The following is a 16033-nucleotide window of genomic DNA, read 5'->3' as shown; positions in this document are numbered from 1 at the left end:
GCAGATTTTCTGGAAACTGAGCTAAAAATGTTGTACTTTATTTAAATGGAAACCTGTCTGTGCCTTCTTAGATAAACAAATGTATACCTGCTGTACCTGAATGGTTAATTGAACCACATGGTACTCTCGCTCTCTCTCTCTCTATTCTCTAACCTTTCTCTCACTCTGTTATCTCAAGAGCCTCTCAATGCTATTCAGGGGAAACGTTTTTTTTATCTCCTCAGTGTGACAAGGAACATTTGACAATGAAAGGCAGGAGACAAAGACACCTGCTGTCTCTTTACACAGTTGCTCATGTCAACGACTATCCATCACTGACAATACCCTTTAAGAGGTTAATGTCCAACACATAACAAGATGGTGTCACAGCCACAGCTGTACCTGTCTCTCCCTTGTGTTTCCCTGTGTTCCCTACTCCTCCTGTGTCTTCAATGTCCCAGGTTCATGCTTCAATGTCTCCCACTCTGTGCGTATATGTGTGTGTGTGTGTGTCTGCTCACCTACACCCTGCCTACCAACACACTTCCCTGCAATCAGCTCATTACCTCTCCAGCATATCAACCTTTTCTCCCACCCGGTGCCAGATCAGTGGTAGCTAGCTGTAGTATCTATAGTATATGTAGAATCTAGAGTTTTCCTTGTGTGTTTGTTACCCAAGTTAATGCATGTTTGTTCCCTGTGCTCCAGTATTCTTGTTTGCCTGTCTGCACATCTGCCAGTCTGCCTGCTTGCTGACAATCACTCCACTGCTTCCTCTGCCTGCCATGCCACCCTTCCGCTCTCCATTCCTTCTCTTTCCTCTGCCGTCTCCAGTCATCCCCTCACTTCAACCCATCACCATCTACTAGTAACAATGCAATAAGCCAGTTACACTTCATCGGCATCCTTGTCTGTGTCTGTGCTTACGAACAATCCTGACGATATGGCCAACATAGACCCAGCAGAGACAGACCATCGCAGAAATTAACAACACAGGTTTACAGGTTTCCATGACAGTAGCATGCAGCTAAATGTAACAGTGAAATGACTGTTATGGGGTGTTGCAAAATCACCAATAAAGGCTTCTAAAACACAACCACACAATAAAACATGCAATACGAAATTGGGGAGAAATAATAAACATGGGCAACCAAGAATACAGGTTTCTCTGACAGTACAGCATGTAGCAGAGTATGTCAAAGCTACATTGTGTAAGAATTTCTCCCATCTAGCATTGAGATCATATATCGCAATCAACTCAACTCTTCGCCACGCAGTTCACAGTACGTATTGCAGCTACGGTAGCCTTCACACTTCAAAAAGCAAAGGTGTACAAAAGGCCATCTATCAGCTGTGGTTGCTGGAGGGCATGTTTGAGAGTGGCGCGGACGCGCGCTTCACACCACGAGCAGGCACGCGCGCCACCCGACGGAAAGGAGAGAGAAAGAAAAGGAGACTGCAGCGGGCCGGAGGATAATTAACTAGTTGGGATTTGGTGTGTGCCTCCAAAGCAGCTCCAATGTTCACTCTTTTTTTCTGATGACGCCGGTCTCTTGCTCTTTTCAATATCCATTTTCTTTCTCTGGGCAAAGAAGAAGACTCCTGTTCCTGAAATTTGGATTTTGAATATGTGTGGTCCTCCAAACTTGCCGGGGCCGGGAAGTGACGAGACCCATTAGCAGCAGCTGTGAGTCGAAAACGCGAAAGGCGGAGCAGTATAGCCTGTATGTCCCTTACCGGCTAACGTATTTCAAGATGGCGCATCATTCTGGAGCGTCTACCCCTGTTCATGCAAGCGCAAATGTAAAATTCCAAGCTAATAGGAATATGTGAAATTGATGGTGGTGGTCAATATTCATGAAAAAGGACAAGTTTGTGAAGGGCAATACAGATTTTGATAATGAACAACTACAAATGTTACACACTGGGGCTTTAAACATGAACACTGCAGCAATGTCCGTTGAATAGTGTTGAAACCCAAGTGTAGACGCCTGCGCAGTATGCCTGTGTTGACGTTGACACGTGTCTCCTGTCTCCCATGCACACCGGCCTGTTAGCCTACATCTTTACTCCAGTCTGCTGCCCTTCTTGTCCTGTTGAGCTTGCTGTCCCTTCTGTCCTGTTGCAGCCAGTCTGCTGCTCTCCTGTCCTGATGCGGCTATTCCCCCTCTTTCCTGTCCTAGTGTGGTTAGCCCCCCTGTTCCCTGAACTCTCTGGGCAAGTTAAGGAGCCACCCTAACGTCCGGTAGGGCTGTGCTCCAAATCGAAGGCACTATATTATGACCTACTAGTTGCTGATGCAAATGCTTCTGTATCGATACAGCAGCAAATGCTGTGACGGCAGTTTAGAAAAAGAAAAACGACCTATGGGTGCAGGGCACAATAGAGTGGCAGCAAAGGCCAATCCACATTACACAAACAGCGCATGTTTCAATTAAAACATTTATTCAAGCATTTTCAATTTTAAATGTAATTTGCATGTATTAACGTATTACTAATTAAAAACAGAATAATAAACAACAGCAACAAATTCTGCGTAGGACATGGTCATTTCAATTCAACGTGTATTGCGATATATATTGTGGCCTCTGTATTTTTATATGTATCGCAGCGTGAGGTTGTAGGCCGGCCCTAATGTCCAGTGGTCATCTTTTGAGGGAGCTCGCCTTGCGATTTTCACGAGGCACGTGGAGTCCCAAAGAGAAGGCGTGGCCCCCCTCCAGAGTTCTTTAGCCTACGTGGTCGTCCTCCACAGGGGTCCCATCTCCATGGCCATCCTCCAGTAGGATCCCATCTTCAACCTCTATAAAGGTCCCGTCACCGACCTCCGGGCTGACCTCAAGGTCCTCCACCAGAGCAGCTCCGTCCTCCTGACCATACCCCAGCCCCTGCCTCCTGGTTGCCCACCAGACCTGCTCCGCACATCGGCCCTACCGTCCTCCACTCTGTGCTCTGCCCCCAGGCCACTTGCCTGAGGTTCCTGGCTCCACTCTCTAGCTCTCAGGCCTCTTGCCCCTCAGTAACATTGCAATAAACCTGTTAAACTTCATCTACATTACTGTCTATGTTCTGAGCTTGGGTCCACTTACAAAAAATCCTGACAGATTGTAACCGTAACCGTTCAATAATTACTGAAAGGGCAAAAACATGAACTCAAAAGTGTTTGCCACAATTACACGGATACTAAGTCAACATTAACAATGCAAACTTAGACAGTAAGCAATAAGGCACCCAAAGATAGTCAAGTGTTTAAATGATCTGCCTGTGGAGCTACATGAGCCTTAATTCACTAAAGAACAATTCACAACAGAACAAACACCAAACGTCTGTCTCAATCCTGCACAAAAATGGAATGACTGGTACATGAATTTTTTAATTCAGAAAAGAGTAAGAAGATATTCATGCTTACTGGAACCAAGATACCAGAAATAAAAACATGTCAATGTCAAAGGAAACAATTACTGTGCAGCGTGAAATAAATGTGACTAATGTAAAAACAGTTGGGACTTCACCTCAGACAGCATTTGTAGAACAGTAGTTATCGCAGCGTGCAAATAGTGCTACTTACGCACACAACATAAACTGTGAAATTTATATAAACCCTATTTGCAGTAATAATCATGCAAACACACAAAGACAATAATACTGATCTCAACTATAGGGACGCCACCAGAAGTCTCCAGAAAGAGCTCTCCGTTTGACCTTCATACCAGTACAAAAGATAACAGTACATTACCTTAGACACAGGCATCTGGACGCTTAGTGTGTTTGAGTGTGTGGTTTTATTGGTTTGTGTCCCAGAGTGCGAAAAAGAATGGCACAGTTCATCCACAGATACACTCACTGACAGAGCATGTGTGCTGTGCGAATAGAGACAGGCTGCTAATACAATGTGACCATATGTGATCTTTTTTTTTCCTGTCCGTTTGTCTGGATGTGTAAGCGCTCCTCTTGTTCTGTGTCTTGTCGGTGTTGTTGCTGCAGTCCCAGCTCGGTAATAATGCACGTTTCAGCGTGTGTGCAAAAGACGGGAGAGAGTGAGAGAGAGAGAGAGAGAGAGAGAGAGAGAGAGAGAGAGAGAGAGAGAGAGGGTAAAAAGTAAAGAGGGATTTGGTGAAGGATGAGACTTGGAATCGGGAGTGAGACAAAAATGTGAGAGTGAAAGGAGGGATTGTAAAATTATGAAGTACTGAAAATGTAGAGAAAGTGATGGAAAGATCAAATGCAATTAACTCTCTGAAGACCAAAGCAGTCAACGTCCTTCTTTCTCTCGCTCTCCCTCACTCATTCTCTCTTTTCCTCTCTCTCCCTCTCTCTCTCACACTCTCTTCCTCTACATGCTATTTTTAGAAGTTGTTCCCTCGCAAATCAAAGCACTGAATCAAAACCTATCAAAGAGCAGGATGTTAAGGGCCATGTCTTTCACACCTAATAAGACACACACACACACACACACACACACACACACACACACACACACACACACACACACACACACACACACACACACACACACACACACACATACAGCCTGTTACAATGACCATGTGTCTGCATCAGACCTGAGGGCAGCCATGTAAGCTATTCATCGGGCCTTATCTAATCATATCATGTGCTAATAAATAATGGGCTTTTCAAATAGCTATTTTAAACCTTGTCGATTACACTGCACAGACCACTGTCTCCCCTCACTGGTATTTTCAAAAAAAACATTTCCGGGTAAAGCATAAAGTAATGATTGACTCTCTGATCTAAAAAAGTAGAATATCTACTTAATGCCAACTATATTTCAATGGTTGCCAATTTCGACTGCTTCCAGCACTTTAGCCTAGTTTCTTGTTAATTAGTGGCAGGATGTTTTAAAGTTCTCTACTGTCATCAAACACTTTTACTAATCAGAAATGGAAAAACAATTAATAAAAGTTATTTGCAAATTCAACTGTTTTCCCAGGTCCATTGCATTCTCAGTGGAGCAAACGTTATCTTTTGGACTAAAGAATGCACATAATTAAATTTGACAGTGAATGGATTTCATGCACGGCTGTACCTTCTTAGGCCCGAGTGTGCCAGCTCCTATGCTGATGCATAATTACCATCATATAACACAGTTATGAATAGTAAAGGTGAGCTAAAATAAAGCCAAACACCACTCCATCAAAGGGAAATCATTAATGTTTAAAAAGAAACAAGGGAATTAATCCTACACTACAGGCCACAATGAATAACATCTATGAGCTGTAAGTGTGTGTAACTGACAGAGAGACAGGGAGAGGTAGAGAAAAACAAAGACAGTGATAAAGAGAGACAGAGAAAGACTAAAGATGGAAGATGGCTTAGTTGCACTTAATGGCTGAAATACATTTAAAAAATGTAAAGAACTGAGTCTCAGGTAGAAAAAAAACACAAAGAAGGGATAAAAAAAAAAAAAAAACATCAGATCAGATGAGGTTTCTTGTTTTTTTGCTCAACTACAGCCTCCATATTAATGTACTGTAGAATGAGGAAAGTGCACCAAACATAGCATAATATATGCTCTCACATTACTGACATATCCACATATGCAGTAGTATTATCTGAAGGACACCGGCGTTTCTCAATATTTTTCAAGAAGTCTGCAAACGAAAGTTTGAGATAGTGCCGTCACTTCGTCACTCACACACACAAAATAACTAAAAAGGCACTGTAACAGTCAGTGGACTGGATATCCTTCCTTAGTGACAACATGGAAGAACACAAAAGGTTGAGTGGAGAACATTTTCATAGCGTCACTTTACTCCAAATCTTTTACACTTTCTATGCAAAAGTCAGACTTGAACTAAAGCAATTCTGATACGCTTGAGATAGATCTTGAAAGATGATCTCTCTAACCAGCAGACTGCTCTGTTGCCATTAAAGCATCTTTTCAGAAGCAGAAATCTCGTAAAATACCATTGAGAAGAAAGCAAGTCATAACTTTACTATGATATGACTACATGAAATGTTTCAGCTTGGTTCCTCATATCTGCTCCAGTTATGCTAAATGTGGATGTCCCAAAAATAGCATGCAGAGTGCTGTGTGTTGTGTGTATGTGCAAGTGTGTGAAGAAAAGAGACAAGACAAATGGAATTCATCCGTGTCTAATTAGAGACAATGAAGGGGAAAGTGTGTGTCTGTTGCAGAGAAACAAGGAGAGCGAGATAAATGTTAATCACGTGCGTCTACAGTACAGATGTTGCCCATATTTGACTTTATATAATAGAAGGGTGAAAAAGGGTGCAAAAAGACTCTCACTAGGTTCCTTTTGTTTGGCATGTACCATGGAAATGTTTGTAATTCCCCCTTTACGATAAGATGACAGGAGTGTAGCAGCCTCACTCGCTGCTCACTCCTATCCTCATTGGACATCTCATCTCCTATCTCCTGTGTCACTCACTGCCTTCTATTGTACACCAGTGAAGCTGTCTTTCTCTTCAACTGTCTAAAGTTAAAAACCTATGACTGTCCCTATCGCTGTCTCAACATACTGTGCAACAGCAGACTATCACTTCTTATATGCTTCCTCTACTGTCCTGCCAGGTCCTGTCAAAACACATCAAACCATAATCTCATTCTGATTCAGCACAAATTCACTCTGCATTGTCCTGTATACACCATTAACTTCTGTAAATAAGAACACTTAAAGTGACTTTGCTTTTATCATTCTACTCTGCTACGAAGAGTAGATTTTTAAGCAATTACCCTGTTGTGGTTGTGGACATTTCTGTTGCTGTTTTGTATTTTTATTCTGTATTTCTGTTCCCTGTTGTGTATACTTATGTTCCTTATTCCCCTGTTCATTGTGTGTTTCTGTTTATCCTGTTTTAACTGTGCGTTTGTATTGTGCATTCCTGTTTGTTGGTGATTATTTCTGGTTCCTGTTTTATTTTGATAGTCTGGTTTCCTGTCTTTTCTCGTCCACTTTACTTCCTGTGTTTTCCCTCCTTTGTGATTGTCCTGCCCCACCCTGATGTGCTTCACCTGTTGTCTCACCTGTTTCTGATTTACCCATCACCTCATGTATTTAGCCTCTGTGTTTCCTTTGTCTCTTGTCAGATCGTTTTGCGTTTGTTCCTGTTCTTTCCTGCCTATGTGTTGCCGTTAGCCTGTTGTGGCTTATTTGTCTGTTGCTTTTGGTTTTTCTCTGCGTGACTCTGAGTGTTTCCCAGTCTTTGTACTGCCGCTTTTTGTTAATAAATCCCTGAGTTTGACCATCTCCTGCCTGCCTGCCTGCCTGCCTCCCTCTCTCTGCGTTTGGGTCCACATTCCCTGCTCCCACATAACATACCCCCCATTCTCTGAGAGAAAACATGTACATCTTCAATCTCCCAGTGAGACCCCATGCTGGGAAAATAATTTTTAAGGAGTCTTTGACCATTGACTTATGGTGCCGCTGCTCAAAATCGATGACTAAATCGTAACGATGCTTTATGGGTGTCTTAGACGTCAATTGACGCTAACACACACAGAATGTGTCACAGTCTGAAGAAGCAGGCAAGGTACAGCCAGCATGTGCCAATCAGGGGACTGAATGTGGTAAATGTGCTGCTATTGTGAAGAGTTGACATGCAATGCTGGGAAATGCAATGCTGGGAAATACAGCAGGACAACAGCACATCATGACAAGCTGATACGTGTCAAGACGCTGCAGGTGAGTGTGGCCTTTCAACATTTTTATATACGAAATGGGAGATCAGTTTTCTGATAAATCCTGTGGAGCCATCAGCTTATTTTCTGTTTGTTATTTTGTGTTGCTGCTTGAGATTCAGTGTGCCCTCGTAGTGAGATATGCAGCTCAAAAAATGCATATTCACTGACACTTCCTATCTTTCCAGAGCTTCATGTATCATTGATCGAGTTTGCCTACGGTGGAGAGACATGGTAGAATGAAAGACAGAGGAGAGACCACCACTTTCTTTAAATTCCTCATCAAAACTTTAATAAGTAAAGAGAGTATAACAGAGAGGTGAAGCAATAGGGTCCTTGTCATACTGCGTGACTGCTTCATCCAACATAAATGCTGTATTATAACCACTTCAGCAGCTTGAACAGATTCTCATAAATTTTGAAATGAGACAGCCAGAGAGAACAGAACAAGCTGCCTGCAAATCCCTACATACACAGTTTGTTCATTAGCAGCAGCCATCTTCTTTTCACTGTTCATGCTCTCATATAGATTCATGCAACTTTTACAGCAGATAGTTTGCTTTTCTCTTCTGACTCAGAGAAGGAGTGCCAGCATTGCTCATCAGATGCTAACTGTGTGTGATGAAGTGCGGCTGCCATTTTAAAAATGGCCAGTCCTACCTTAATTCCCAATTGAGGGTGTGTGTGTGTGCAGCTGAACAATTTAATTTTTCCAGCAGCTTAGTGGCTAATGCTGGTCAGACAAGAATGTGCCGGAAGCTTTCCAAGGAAAGAGCTCACAGGCTTATAATAGCTGTGGGGTACCAGATCACAAGGGTAAGCGTTTGTTTCTGTACATGAGTACAGAAACAAATAAAAAGGTTCCAATATGTATTATAAATTACTGGTTTATAAACTGTATACTGAGCATGTTGGATTGCTGATTTAGGATCCTACGATAAAAACTCCTTGATTCTGATTAAAGATCCTTGACCATCAAAACATTTTTTTACGTTTCTGATTTCAATTTGAAGTAGATTTCAAATACACTAAAGGTACGGTCACAGTAGTCCCGCTCCGCACTCAGCCCCTGTAAAGGATGTGATGTCACACTCTGAAATATGCGATGCAAAATAAATAGATATTGAACAAAGTGATCACAAAATGTAAACAGTGTGAGACCAATGCCGCGGTTTATAGTCTGGTAATGTAATATTGTACAAAACAAGTCAAGTTGACAACTCAGTCTGAATGAGTTTGAATACTTTACCGAAATCAACTAAAGTGGAAATAATATCCTAAAATCTATGTAATGTAAAATTACCATTTTGCATTAAATCATGACTTGCCAATTTTTAATTTTAATTTTTAAAGTTTTTTAATTGTCTTTAAATGAATGAGCATATTTTGTCGAATTCTCCAAGCCCGACAGCTGCCTCTGCATCTTTATGGAGTTCTCTGTCCCGGGTCATCCTCTGGTAACACCTGACAGTAAGGTAAGGTAAAGGTACTTTATTTGTCACATACACGTACATGTAGCGAAATTCATTCTCTGCATTTAACCCATCCCTCAAGGGAGCAGTGGGCAGCCAATGACAGCGCCCAGGGACCAACTCCAGATCTGAGCCATTGCCTTGATCAAGGGCCCTGCCTGGAGAACCTAGTACATGTTTTTGATGTATAACATCACATTGACTAACATCCATAACTATCTCATCCCCTTGACCACCTCTGATCTAAATCATGGACCACTTTGCTGCAAGATATTTTGTGGTATCTATGACTTCATGTCAGACTATTCTGTCTTTATTTCTTTCACGATGCGCTGCTGACAAAGTGAAACAGCCAGAGAGAAAGAGAGGCATCAGTTATTAAAGATGGCGTTAGTCATCATAAACATTCACCCAAAATTCTCTGTTTAACATCTGCTGACTTTAAATGAAGCTTCAAACAAAATAGAAACTGGCAAACTCCCATCATGCCCCACTCACAGAGGGACTGGAGGATTAGAAGTATCTAAAGTAAAAAATAAATTCCAACGGGAAGCATTCAAAGCGTTCAGGAACTAGAGGAACTGGGGCAGCTGCAGACAAGAATACTGTGACGGAGTAACCCCATTTATTGGAAAAACATGAATGAACAAAGTAACGTCAGTAGGTAGAATGGGTGGGATTTCTACAGAAATTTGTGTTTTCCCTTTTGGAGTGGATTCTGTCCTCTCTGCACACTTGAAGATAACTCTTGAGTAAAGTGCACGCTTCAGCGAAGTTTGGATTTACTTAGCTTTGTGCATGAGAGGACAAATGCCGTTTTTTGATACAAGGAGTATGGAGTGGGTAATTTTCTAAAGCTCCTTTGCTGCAATTCTCACTCACTGACAGGGACACAGTGCATCAAATATACACTCTATTCAGTAAGTTGCCTAGTGTTGACTCAGTTTTAACAATGGGGCAGAAATTAAGTTATTTAAACACTACCAAAGAAATATTCCTCCATGATGAATTATTGGAACATTCTCTGAGATGAACTCTTAACATCTTACAAACCTTTGTGGATAAGGTGTACATGTTTATCATTATATCTATGAAGGGGACATTGCTGCATTTTTGCAATCTTGTTGTGTAAACCTAACCCTTTGTTTTTTTTAGCTGTATTTATCTAATGCAGTGGTTGTCTGTGCAAGGACATGGCCCACATGTGTCTACACTACGCTACATGTGTCTATAGGAATGTGTCCTCCTTTCGCAAATGTGAAAATACCCAAAGGATACTTTGGTTTTTAAAGGCTCCTATGTATCAGATACGATAATAAAAAGGCAATCTCTTCTCTTCTTGACAAAGTTGATTTGCATATAATTAAACACATTTGGAGTTGACTGAATACAAACTATTTGCCTCTAAGGTACTCTGGAGAAATGCAATCAAAAGTGAACTAATTTGTCAAGATGTAAAATGTTATGATTAAGCATGTATTCCCCTTGCCTTCAGGACATTGTTCAGATTTCCACTGAATACAAGATTACAGTAAAAGGTTCTAATAACTAACCTGTAACAGCAAACAAGACTAACAGTAAAAAGAAAGCTATTTTAATATAGTTTTTATTAATGCCTTTGCCTGTGTCTGATTTTTCCCGCAAAGTCACAAAATGATTTACGGCAGGCAGACCGGCTCTATAGTAACACTGATGGGTCACAGATTGCGGTATAACAAGTGTTAGTGAGTATCCAGCCATGTAAAAGGTAGCAGGAGATATCTTTATATAGGTCTAATTGTATTTTAATTTTATTTTAGAAGTTATCTGTTAATCTGTGCTAATTCTGGGGCAGGGCCATTACAGAAAAAAGGAAATTAAACGAAGAACAACTAAAAGCTAAAAGGGAAAATGACAGACAACGGTCGGGCTTTCAACAGATGGAGACAAATTTCAGATTATAAATGATTCAAAACCAATCCCGAATTGGCCCTCAGGTATGTAATATGTCTATTTCATTTCATAAATGTATTAGGGCTGCACAAAATGATATAAAAATATATTTAATATAGTCAATTATTTTGACTGATATTGCGATTGCGATATGATTGAAGAATATGAAAATCAAAATGAGAATAATGATACAAAAATTAGCATTCCCTCCAGGGAGGGAGCATCACAATACTTCATTCAGAATGGTTTGAAACATATTTTGTCTTTAACAAATATTGCGCTAGTCCGTATGGCGATTTCGATTAAAAAAAATGTGATTAATTGTGGAGCCCTAAAATGTGGGGGTATGTTGGGGCATCATATGAAACTGCACTTGACTGTCCGCTTGTGGGTTGTAGTAACTAGCTCAATGATATCATATACAGGGTGTTTTTTTGTTTTTTTTCATTAGGCAAAAACTTTGTTTACATTTCCAAAAGAGCGTGGTGGAGCATGGATCGTGCCTGTGAAGCAGGCAGTTACCTCCTCTTATGAGACTCACAAGAAGCTTTAGTTTGCTTTCTTATAAAAGTAAACAACTAAAGCTTTAATAAGCATAATAAGTTACCAATTACAGAAAGCTTTAACATGTGGGCCAAGGAAATATCCTGCAAGGATCATTGCTAATTAAAATCTGGAAATGCAATCAATCAGGGCAGTTTTTTTTTTTTACCATGTTTAAATTAATCAATATACGGGTTCGGTCAATAGAGTTAGAATAAATGGCATTGACTTACGTGACTTAGTGTGCTTTCTAAGCTGTTTTGTTATTGAACAAATTGAACACCACAGTGTGTGTAACTGTGTTCATCCATTAAGCCGAATGTACATAATTGACAATGATCATGGCAGGAAACGGGCAAGGAAAGCCACATGAACAATGTCCATTGTGTTGCTGTGAAACGTTACAATATGTGTACACACATTCCTGCAGAAAAACACTGTAGCAGTAAAATATTGTTTGGAAGCTTAAGTATGTTATCTTTGAAACAGTGTTTACATGTTTAAATCTGTTGAATTCTTAGGCAAAGTTCATAAAGTTCTCTAAAGTAGTTTAAATATTGGAAAATATTTAAATACGGGCCAAGTTCTGAGTCACTTACACTTCTAAGTGATCAGGTCTCATCCTGAAGCTTTTGCAGAGAGAGAAAAGCATGAAAGACTGTCGGCTTGTCCCTCTCTCTCTTTCTCTCTTTCATGTGCTGATGAAATGAACCCCTAATGAACAACAGGTGTGGCATCTATACACAAGGCTATTTATCCCTTTTAATCACCTTTCAGCTAAACTCAAATAAACTGGGTTGGACTACTTTGAAATTGATGACGTGAATGGGCTATCTCCTGTTCATCCAAAATAAAAGTAAAAATTAAGAAAAGAAAAAAGCTAAAATCTAGACAATTAAATGCAAATTACACCTTCACAACTCTGAATACTGTTCCACATGAATGTATTTATTTGGTCCAAGGTTTTTTGTAAGAACTCCCTCAAACAGCTTACATAAAAATTTCCACAAATAGGCATGAGAGAACCTGACGTGTGTGTGTGTGTGTGTGTGTGTGTGTGTGTGTGTGTGTGTGTGTGTGTGTGTGTGTGTGTGTGTGTGTGTGTGTGTGTGTGTGTGTGTGTGTGTGTGTGTGTGTGTGTGTGTGTGTGTGTGTGTGTGTGTGTGTGTGTGTGTGTGTGTGTGTGTGTCTCTGTGTGTCTGTGTGCATATATCTGAGTACATTTCCAAAGGTAATGCTTAAAAATTGTGCCACAGTCATCTCATTCACAGCTCCCCAGCAGCCACCCTCTTAATCAGGGCACTCAAGTGAGCCCAGTGAGCACTTTAAGATCAACAGTGCATCCATAACAGCCACATGCACTGCAATTGTGCTACATTACAAATAGGGGATTAAACTCACTGCTTTTATTTGATCCATTTCAATGCATCCAAAAAGTATAACAGGTCTACAAAGGTGATTTGTCAGAAGAGACGAGCAGCTGAAATCAATAATTGTGTTTAATGTGGTCGCCTGTAGTGATGAACCCACAGAGAACTATCACTCAACTCTGCAACTCTGGTTCTCTGTCATAGCATTATGTTTGGTCACAGCAGACAGCTGTTTTAAGCCAAAAAGCAAAAAAAAAAAAATGCCCAGCATCAAACAGCAGAGAAAGTTAGTACTATAGCTACATGGTGAAGCATTTAGCAGCTAAAGAGCCACATTTCCATCAGGGGTTGGTAGAGACCAAAGACAGAGCTACAAGGAGAGTGCATAATGAAAATCATCAGGTGAACAAAAACAGGAATCCAATTGAATGCTAATGTTGCTGCATATCTGCTATATATATATATATATATATATATATAAACTAAACTCAGTGCAGCAACAGAAACCTGCTTTTGCTTGCAAATATCCCTCTTATAAACATACCTAAACAGAGCCAAGCAGGACTTAAAATGCACTGAGTTGACACTCAACTAAAGCAGTGCAACTATCCCAATGCAGCCGGATAAAGGCAGCATTAAACCTGCCCAAAGAAATGTAAGAACTAAGTGGAAAATCATAACGATGGAGATGATGAGCTGCGGGAAAGTGCATGTACTGTATATGCTTGGAAGTGTGTGGTTTTCACAGGGTATCTGTGATGGGGGCATGTACAAATATATGCATTCCCATGTGTTCATGTGTTTACTGATTCATCTTTGGCTTCAAATGAAATTGGAAATGCTCCTAGATCTGCGTGTCAATGTGGCATACCTGCTCAAAATGCGGAAAGGAAGGCTCCCTCCTGTGAAGCTGGAGCTGCTTGTCAATGTTGTCCTTCAGGCACTGACACACGCGGCGCTTCTGGTCGGCTGAATAGGCTTCCAGGCTAAGCAGGCAGTCACACTTCTAGAGACACAGAGAGAGAGAGAGAGAGAGAAAAGCAAGAGGGGTGGAGGAAAAGACAGTAGGCAATTAGGCATCTACCGTCAGAGGAGTGAAGAAGTGTCTCCTGATCTTTGGATAGGGAAAGGGTTTAAAATGAGTAGAGCATGAGAGTACAAATGAGAGGATTACACCAGGAAGTATGAATGTAAATGTGTGTGTGTGTGTGTGTGTGTGTGTGTGTGTGAGATGAGAGAGCAGTGAGTGCTTTAAAATAGGATATGGACTAACAAAAGAGTTTAATCCGTCAGATGTACAGTATCATTGTGTGTCATTGTCGGCATGTTTCACCTCAGACTTTTCTTTTTGCACGTTCAGTTCTGATCTGAACTTTGTTTTCATGACACCACAGCCAGTTAAGACAATGGCACAGCCCTCTGGGTAGCAAAAATGCTAGCATTAGTGAAATTAGATAATAGCTAGTATCCACTTCAGGCAGAATTTGATATGCTGACAAAATGATTATGTGAACAATAGCACTCCCAAAAGAGTACAAATCAATACACCCCTGCTGGGAAATACATGAGAATAAATATTTAACAAGCAGAGGTTAAATTGTTTGCAGAGCTTGGTGAAATAGCTGTTCACTCAAAAAGGACATAAATACCCCTCGGCTGACTCTCCAGGACATCCAAAATCAGTTTGAACTCATTGATGTCCAGATTAAATCTCTAATAGTTTAATGGCCCCATTTGTTTTTTGGTCATGATGCCAGCAATGCACTTTTGATAAAAGACAGATCCTATGAATCTTTTATATAAAACACAACTCATTTAATGTGTATTTTTGGTCAAAATCCTAATTTGGCTTCTGAGAAGAGCTGCTAATGTTTAAGGAAGAGAGTTAATAAAAAACAGTATATCTGTATAGCAGACAAGTTTATTTCTCTTTCCAGTGGCGTCAATGTAATTGTTTTTAAAAATAAATTATTCCTAATTTATGGGCCAAATTCTAGCTCCTTCACATTCTTTAGACTACTTCATGACCTTACACACCTTTTACAATGGCAACAAAGCACCGTTTGGGCATCAGTGGAAATACTGAATGTAGTAAATGCCTCCTCATTTCATCTCCTCACACATACAGTACAGACTTATATAATTCAGTGCACACAGGTACAGCACGTTTCTAATTTGACAGTCCATAGACACAAAACATATGGTTCTCAGGGTACCAACTACAAAATCCCTACCTAGTCATTTGGGCACTCTAACACCCATACACACTCACATCAGCTCCTTTTATCCACATTTGCTGGCATATTCAGTTGAAGAAAAGTTGTCATTATTCCGTACTAGATTATTTTTTGGGCATTTGTTGGACAACTTACACTTGAAAGGGGAGAGAGAAGGGGAATGACCTGCAGCAAAGGGCCACAGGTCGGAATCAAACCTGCGGCTGCTGTGTTGAGGAGTAAACCTCTAAATATGAGCGCCTGCTCTACCAGTTGAGCTAACTAGGGGCCCATTCTGGACTTTTCTGATTAAAGTATATAATGAAAGGAACCTTTTGTGCTCAAGCACAATTTTTAAATTCTCCGCTTTCCCATTTGATAATTCACTTCTACCTCGGTTGCTCTGCTTCTGGCGGTGTCAGGGAAAAACATTTGTATGTATTTGTGTATTTTTGTGAACAAGTCAGGCTATAAATAGGACTTTTCCATTTTGTGCATGTCTTCAGAGATTGACCGGAGTCCTCTGGGCTTTTCTTGACGCTTAGTGGCCTGGTCAGTGGTGAATCATAATGGGATTTTTTATTTGCCTGTTTCCTGGCTGCATGGGCTATTGCATGCCATGCTGCGTTGCCATCCCTCTGACTATCTGTCTATTTCAATGTCACTCAATGTCCTGTTGAAGATGGGGATGCTGCTGCTGCTGCTGCTGCTGCTGCTAGGGTATCGTGGCACAAAGTGTTTGGTGGTTAAATCCTTGTCAGTGTTAGTGATGCTAATGTAGAATAAAAGGCATTTAAAGCCTGCATTAATGGTAGCAATGTCAAGACTGATTTTCCTTGATGCAGAATAAAATATACT

The 16033-nt window shown here is 40.7% G+C and overlaps 1 protein-coding gene across 5 annotated transcripts in view; it reads right to left on the bottom strand.

The window, feature by feature from the left end:
- The window catches only part of rgs3a (regulator of G protein signaling 3a), a 154788-nt gene that overhangs the window by 53324 nt on the left and 85431 nt on the right, over positions 1-16033 (bottom strand). For all 5 annotated transcript variants that reach the window (XM_028600957.1, XM_028600961.1, XM_028600959.1 and 2 more), the window contains one exon: positions 13831-13965. In XM_028600957.1, coding sequence (XP_028456758.1) covers positions 13831-13965 — 135 coding nt within the window. The remainder of the gene's footprint in view (positions 1-13830; positions 13966-16033) is intronic.

The sequence above is a fragment of the Perca flavescens genome, chromosome 16 (assembly GCF_004354835.1).
Source record: "Perca flavescens isolate YP-PL-M2 chromosome 16, PFLA_1.0, whole genome shotgun sequence".
In the NCBI taxonomy this organism is placed as follows: Eukaryota; Metazoa; Chordata; class Actinopteri; order Perciformes; family Percidae; genus Perca; species Perca flavescens.
This window is presented reverse-complemented; position numbering and strand designations above follow the sequence as displayed.